The sequence below is a fragment of the Atta cephalotes genome (assembly GCF_000143395.1).
Source record: "Atta cephalotes unplaced genomic scaffold scaffold00005, whole genome shotgun sequence".
Lineage (NCBI taxonomy): Eukaryota > Metazoa > Arthropoda > Insecta > Hymenoptera > Formicidae > Atta > Atta cephalotes.
Window position 1 is genome coordinate 5,830,537 of NW_012130069.1, and position 8,243 is coordinate 5,838,779.

At 28.3% G+C, this 8,243-nt stretch overlaps 2 protein-coding genes across 2 annotated transcripts in view; one reads left to right on the forward strand and one right to left on the reverse strand.

The window, feature by feature from the left end:
• Positions 1–388, forward strand: part of LOC105626613 (zinc finger protein 512B-like) — a 3,663-nt gene extending 3,275 nt beyond the window's left edge. The window contains exon 4 of the mRNA XM_012207907.1: positions 98–388. Within this exon, the coding sequence (XP_012063297.1) occupies positions 98–388 (291 nt within the window). The remainder of the gene's footprint in view (positions 1–97) is intronic.
• A 2,102-nt stretch (positions 389–2,490) lies between these two features.
• LOC105626615 (cyclin-dependent kinase inhibitor 1C-like) lies at positions 2,491–5,390 on the reverse strand. Its single transcript, XM_012207908.1, has 3 exons — positions 5,379–5,390; positions 4,443–4,730; positions 2,491–3,266 (listed from the first exon to the last, which is right to left on the reverse strand). The coding sequence occupies exons 1-3, from the start codon at positions 5,388–5,390 to the stop codon at positions 2,931–2,933; spliced, it is 636 nt and encodes a 211-aa protein (XP_012063298.1). The 3' UTR covers positions 2,491–2,930.
• Between the last annotated feature and the right edge of the window lie 2,853 nt (positions 5,391–8,243).

Here is an 8,243-nt window from a genome sequence, read left to right on the forward strand (position 1 = left end):
AGAGAGAGAGAGAGAGCACGCATTAACAGCGTGTATAAATAATAATAAGAGAGTTGGAACAAGATTGCTATATGAATAGTTAATTTAATTAATTTAGGTGCCGTTCCTGATATCTAAACCGGTGCCTGTACCGCATCCGGTTCCTGTACCTCATCCGGTTACTTTGACCAAACCGATCTTTGTCCCTGTACCGAAGGCGATTCCGATTCCACAATCGAATCATGATGAAGGTGGCATTTCCGCTGGAACTGAAGGTGATCATGCTAGCCACGAGACGACTCACTACAGCACTTATACTTCTCAAGGTCATGAATCCTACGATCAGCAAAATAGTGACCAACAGGTTCAATTCCAGCCATCTCAACCCGATTACTCGACGAATCATTAGCTTTCGAAATGCGACAGGACGACTGATTATGGCGGTGTGCGAGGTCTGTGTGGCTGAAAGGAAAAGTAAATCGAGAAGTAAATCATTGACGTACGATATGCGCAAACCGGTCATTTTGAAAGTGGTTTAAGCGAAATGTTAAAGGGTTTAAATAAGTAACATACGAGTATTAAATGACGTTGCCCTTTCTTGGAAACTTAACTCATTCCACTTTCAAAGTCGATAATCCGATACGTGAATATAAAGTGATATTTTCCAAATTTATCGCAACTATTCAAATCACTTTTGAATTAGATTTGAAAGGAAAAAAGAATAATTGAACAAAAAATTAATTTTTTACTTAAAATGCATAAAAATTTATAATATTGATATTCATTAGAAAGATTTAAAATTTATATACTCTCGTTTTGTATCATTTCGGAAATATTAATTAGATACTTGTATACATGTTTATGTTGCGGGATACAATTCATTAAGCATTATTACTGAAGAAATAACGTTAATAGGTATTTCTCCCACAGTAATCGTCATCAAAGTATTTTTATAACATGGAAAAAGATAAATGTTGCAAAATGATACAATAAAATAGAGATTTCTTATTAAATATAAAGATTTCTTACATTAAAACAATTAAACATGGGTCTTTAGGAATCGACGCTATAATTGCGTTTTTTTGGGATTGATGTAATAAAGTTCTTGTATAATTTGTATCGCTATTTTATTTGTTGCCGACAAATAAAATAACGATACAAATTATACGCTGATTTCTAAAGTCCCATGTTTAATTTTTTAATTATTATAAAACGATTTCTGCGATTAAACAATTGATTTCTATCAAATATAATCTTATTCTCACGATTTATGATTGGATGTAGAAATAGAAAGAGGAGTCGAGGCTGTATATAACGTAAATGTTATATATGTTTATGTTATATATGTTTATAAATGTCGCAATTCTTCTGAAATAGGTTCTATTCAATTAAATTTGGAAGAAATATAATGGAAAGAAATATAACAGAAGAATAGAACACATATAAAATTTTTCTCTTTGACATAACTATTTTTGTTAATGCAATTAACTATAAAATTAAAATATATACAATATATGTTTAATCGTTGATTTCTGAAGAATTGAGATTGCGCATTTGTACATAGACAAGTAGGTTTTTTAAAAATTGTTGAATTTTTGTTTTTGTTGTTATAATTTTTCTTTGGTTGTGTGAGATTATTTTAATACTATATAGTGGCTGTGTTCCGAAATTCACTGCCACCACTGAAAATTCATAGTTTACGTGCACCATAAATTTTCAGTACTGGCAATGAATTTTGGAATACACTCACATAGCTAGTATTATTTTTTAATAAAACATTTATACTTATTAGAATGGTGTCATCCTTATTCCTTAGAATCTGTTGCCTCTCACGAAACGCTCTGCGTATAGTCGTAAATATAAAATTGCGACATTTTTTATTGGGCAGGTGTACAAATAGCGTTACGACTTGGACTTGCTCAACGGGATTGCTTACGATATATGTGTATTCAATGTACGTTTTGTGGCGCGTGTGCTCCGCATGCAAATTTCATTAATCGCGTGTTTAACGTGTCCTCGTTCTCCATTTAATGGACATTTCACCGCCGCAAATAACCATTTCTCATAATGCAGTCTTAAATTTCGCTTTCCCATGGATTATACAATTTCAATCTTGTTTTATAATCTGAATTCGTAAAAAAATGTCCATGTAATCAAAAACTTAAATTGTTTATCATAAATAGTTATTTATCGCGTTGATTTTTCCAATATATTGTTTATTTTATATAAATCTTTACGGCTGTATAGATATTAATTATAAGTACGAAAAAGCTTATATAAATAACCATAAATAAAAAATACAAATAAATGTAAAATCTAAAAATATATATAATAATATTGTAAAATATAAGAGAAAGGATTGTTTAATCTCTTTTGCTTACGTTTTTCTGTAATATCTTCGTTTACATCACGACATTTACATCATGGCTTATAAAACAACAAATATCTTTCGCAAATTTTATTGAAAAAAAGAATAGAAGATATAATAAGAGGAAATAAAAATGTACGATCTTGTTATTGGAAAAGATTTATTTCGATAATAAACAATCATATAATGAAGTTACAGGTAGAAACATATAGACCTAAGTAGTCACACTTGATGATCGCGAACACCACTCGAATTCTTTCGTCACGGAAATGTCTTTATTTTTTTCAAAATCAGAGGATGCTCTTCTTTTCCAAATACTTGTTTTATCGTTCAAAATGTTCAAAAGAATTCCACATGAAAAACTTGCCAAATTGTTCCTTAATTTTCGAAACGTGAAGTATTCACTGTAATCACACTTATTGTCAACGAAGAAGAATATATATTAACACATATTAATATATATAATCTATCTTTGGGAACGCTTTCCTAAAGAAGATGAACACTAAAAGCTCTGAAAGATCTAAGCGGTCCAAGTGATGCTTTGCGCTGATGACGAAGAGCGATTGCTCTCAGAGTTGCTATTTTACCAAGAAGAGTATCCATAGCTCGGATAACCATTGTAACCATTGTATCCGCTGTATCCGCTATATCCAAGACCGGTGTATCCAAGACCAGCGTGCAATTTCGTGTAAACGATCGGCTGCTCAACTGGTACCGGAACATGTTTGACGACGGGGACAGCGTAGGGTTGAGGCACCTTGACGGCGTACGGGGCGGGAACTGGAACCTTAACTGGAACGTTGACGGGAACGGGTACGGGGCGGTCTACTGCGAAAGGAACATGCTTGGTGATTTCGACTGGGTAAGGTTTGGGTACTTGGACGGGATACGGACGATCGACAGGCACGGCGTATGGTACCTAAAAAAAGAAAGATCAAATTTGATTATTGATGAGACAAGCCTATGAATAAATTAATTTTCTTTTTCATTCTCGTATTTATGTTAAAAATTAAATAAGAAGATAAATAAGATAAAAATATATATTATAATAAAAGCTTAATATAATAGCTTCTTGTAGCTTATTTTTTATTATTCAATTTATTATTAGAAGCTAAACTGTTTGCTTTATTCAATTACTAAATTAGTAAATTTTTTGCTATTTTATCATTTATTTAATTTTTTGATTTCGAAGAATTTCATTAAAAATGCAAATGTATACATTATAATAATACAGATATTATATGTACATAATAATGCAGATTCGATTAATTTTGTTATTATAAGTGATATTTGGATCAAGATGATTGATTCCCAAGACGCAAAATATCATGCATGAAACGAAGACCTCGGATTTCTAATCACGCTCCACTTGTTACAGTAGATATATCTCTCTTCGTATTACTATTACTTTATAGCGTAGTAGAAATGCGTATGTTTTGAAAGTCTAGATTACTATATTTTATTTAGATTTTAATACATATTATTTTAGAAACTAACTCTATACTTTTATCAAACAAAAATCTTTTAAGAAATAAATATTTGTATAAATATTTGTGAAAAAGTTCATTAAATTCGTAGATTTTAATTTACATTGGAAGCAGAATATATGCAGTAACACATTAAAGATCTAATAAAAATACACATTAAATTAAAAATAAAATATTTATGTTAATATGTTTAAGATCTAATAAAATAAAATATTTATGTTAATATTTAAGAAATTGAAAATATGCAAAAAATCGTAATTGTAAAATAATCTTTATCTTTATGTTATTAGAAATCGTTGGAGAAATCATAATCGCTTTTAAGTGATCTTTCTATTGAAACACATGAATATAGTAAAACTATTATTTCTTCAATAAGTCATGGTTAATTGCTTCACTTTCATCTAATTGTGCTTTCCAGAAAATTGACTCCGAGAAACGTTACTATTTTCCATTAGTAGTAAGATGTGATATTGAACTAAGAAAATTGAAAAAATCGCAGATACTCTCTATTAAATCTTGTTATCGAGTTTTCATTATATGTATAATTGTAAATTACACGTATTCTAACGAAATATTTGGGAAAGGAAAAACATAGGGAGTATCGATACCTTAAACGGGACCGGAACGGGTTTCTCGATGGGTACGGCAACTGGTTGGGCCACAGGTACAGCGACTTCCTTCGTCAAGATGGTAGAAACACCGTGGCTCACGCTGGTGAGCGGAAGGGACGAGTACGTGTTTAATCCACCGAGACTATAGTCCAATCCACCAAGACCGTACCCTAAGGCTCCATAAAGACCACGCTTATCTTTCTTTGTGGTCTCAATCTTTTTTGTATCGTCGCTTTTCGTTTCTTCAGCGAAAGCAAGCGCCACCAGAGCGAAGAGAACCACCACCTGTAAATTAGAAGATTTATACTCTTTGCTTTTTTTAAAAAGTTTGTAAATATATTGATCGCATAACAACACGTTAATTTTTTAACTTATTTTAATGTAATTGAACAACAATCATATTTAGGCATATTTTATAATTAAAAATAAATATATTAAATACATTAAAAATATATTACATAATACATAAATATTTACATTAAAAATATATTAAAATTATTTACATTAAAAATAAAAACGTGAAAAATAAAATTAAAAAGAAAAATAAAAACTTAGATAATTTAATAAGAATAGTTGAAAAAATCATTCGCTATCTTTCTGTGTTTCATATTAATAAACAAATAAATTTTAATTTTAATTTACATTAACTATAAATACGTTAAATTAGTTTAAATTAAAAATAAAAAATATTTACTGTAAATATTCTTTGTTATTTCTTAATTAATTTAGCTATACAAAATTCTTTTAATTTTACATCAATTGCAAAACTGTTTATCTTCTGCAACGAATTGAATGTTTTATTCTTTTTTTAAGAATACAAATCATCCTCGTAGCAATGCACGTCAATTTTTTTTTTGAGATCTAGATTTTTTATTTTTTGGACGATTTTTCGTCAATGAATTTTTATTAAAAAACTTTTGTATCCGATTATACCTTGGCGTTCATGATGCTGTACGAATTTCGGACTCAGTTCGTCGTGTTTGCGACTGATGAGCACGATGAAAATTCCCCTGCTTTTATACAATAAACCCTCAAGGAGAGACGACATGAAGAGTGAAGTGGTGGGCAACCGGGCCCGCCACCGAAACGCGGTTAGGTGAAAAGAAACCAAAACCGGGTCCCGCGAGTAGGGGATTACCGAAAAACTCGCACCCGCGCGACTCTTCTCGACTCGTAAGAAAGACTCGCGCAGATCTTGTGCAAATGTATCACTTCGTACGCGTCGAAATTTATAGCATTAAGTATTGTTTGTGTGAAAAACTATATAAAGAAGCCTAATTTAATAAATAGTTTAATAAATCATAAAATTTCGTATGTCTATATTTCTGTATTCAGTAATCATATTCATCTTTTATAAATTTTATATGTATGTAATTATTATATATGTATAGGTAAGAGAAGAAATTCTTATCACAATGATAATTAATAAAATTAAAATTAAAATTATTATTACATAATATTATATAATAATTTGAATTATATAAAAAATTATATAATAAAAATTTCATGTTGTTTGTCAAATAAATATTTAATAAATATTTAATAAAATTTTTTTTATGTATATTATTTTTATAAATTTTATATCGAGTTGTAAAAGAAACTTTTATACGGCAGAATATAGGTTAATTAAGGCTCCGTACTGATTCAATTTTTGTGGCTCTTTGTTTTGCGATCATGAGCACGCTCATGGGTGTTCTCTCAATCATTTGATTGTGCAATTGCGCGTTTCGTCTGATTCCGTAATTGAAATCTTACGCGAATGAGAAATATGCAAATGATGAACTTAGCTTTCGAGTTTAGCTAATTATGGCACAATAAATATCTACAAATAAAATTACATTGTAAGTGTGTGAATCAAATCAATTCTATCTAAGTAAAGTTAATTTATGTAGGACAGAAATAGACAGAAATACAATAATGTTATATATCCTTTTAATTTTTTTCATATTTTATTCAATATTAAAATATTTTGTTATATTAAAATATTCTCCTTCCGCAATTTAATACTTTATACATATTTTTGTATATCTTGAATTTTATTAAAATTATTTTATTAGTATCAATCAAAGATTTAAAAATTAAATTTGTTTCTAATAATATATTTTGTATATAAACTTTATATATTACATAATTATAATATTATTTTTAATTAGGTGTTTTTGTATGTACTTTTTAATATATAGTTTTAATGAAAAATTATATTATATTGACAATAAACGACATAAAAGATCACATAAAAAGATTTTAATGTAAATTATTTAATTACTCGATAAAAATGACATAACAATATTGCGCGATATTACATTTGAATGCCCACCTATCCATAAATTATTGCATCGTTTATTACCACGTAACCATGTCTCATTTTTCTCGAAGTCAGCGAGAAAAAGCGACAAGCATAAGATTTGCGTTTGAGAGATCCCATAAATTTTGAAGAAAAATGAGAAAAAACTTGAGAAAAATCGATTCCATGACTCTTCTGTAAACAAAAAGGCGTCAAGAAAAAAAGATTAATTATATCTAAAAAAAGTTATATGGAAAATAATATAAAGAATTAGTTTTAATTTAATTTTACATTCATAACAACGTTTAGTAATTTTTATGTGAAAATTATTGAATATTTATTTTTAAATACTTAAAATATAGACAATGTTATAAAAAACTATTCAATTATTGTAAAATATTTTTTAATTTTTGCAGTAAAAATTCTATGTATATATATATATATATATATATATATATATATATATGTGTGTGTGTGTATATATATATATATGTATATATATATATTATTTTGCAGAGAAGAGAGCATTGCACTTATATAAATTTATTTCAATATTGTAATGTCAAATAAAGAATTAATATAAGTTAAATTCGAAAAGTGTTAAAGAAAATCTTAATTAAAACGCTGAAACGAATTATTTGCAAATAGGATTTATTTTTTTAAATATTTTTAATAATTTCTATCAATATATATGTACTGTGATTTTTAGACAATGGTGTAACAAGGAAGTAATTCTGTTTCTAATAGATTACAGATATCACTACTAGTTATAGTTAGATTCACTCAATTAGATTTCTATATAAAAAAATCAGGCACATATTCCACATGTGATAATTACAGAGAAATTCGAACCTGATATTTTTTTTTGTGGAATAAGAAACGAGAGAAAAAGAATTGAAAGAGAAAAGTAGATTTAACAATAGTTGGAAACATCGTTGAAATGTAGAATTATCTTTGTTAGAAATTACGAGAGAAAAAGCAAGAAGGAGAAGGATTGGCAAGAGAGAGAGAGAGAGAGAGAGAGAGAGAGAGAGAGATTTACTGCAGCTTCGAGAAGACGATGAATTTTTTTTTTCAAATTCATACTCTATTCAATGGAATAATTTCCGTTGTAGACCGCTTAAGTATCTTTGACTAATTTTTAGTTGAACGATTAAAATTATTTGATATATTCCCTCAACTTACTAGATGATGTAACGAATATTTCATACGTTATTAGAGACAGAAATTAATGATTTTGAATCTTAAGAGATTTATGAAAGTTTTTAACTCAAAATGTTTTTAAAATTCTTCAAATTTTTCAAGAAATTAACGATCATTCATTTACACTTAATAGATGAAAGAACTTGTAGCAACAATTCATATTTTTTTAAATGTTTTTTTAATTGTTTTATACAGAAATATTTGCACAGTATTTTTAAGAAATAATATTATTGATAATGTCTTATATAATTCTTCAAACTCTCTCCCTCCCTTTCTCTCTCTCTCTCTCTCTCTCTTCTTTCTTCTCTCTC

What these genes read in the sequence shown, in the direction of transcription:
- LOC105626615 (XM_012207908.1), bottom strand. An exon ending in CCGTTCCGGTCCCGTTTAAG is followed by an intron (nt 3,267 to 4,442) that starts GTATCGATACTC and finishes TTCTTTTTTTAG; the next exon opens with GTACCATACGCCGTGCCTGT.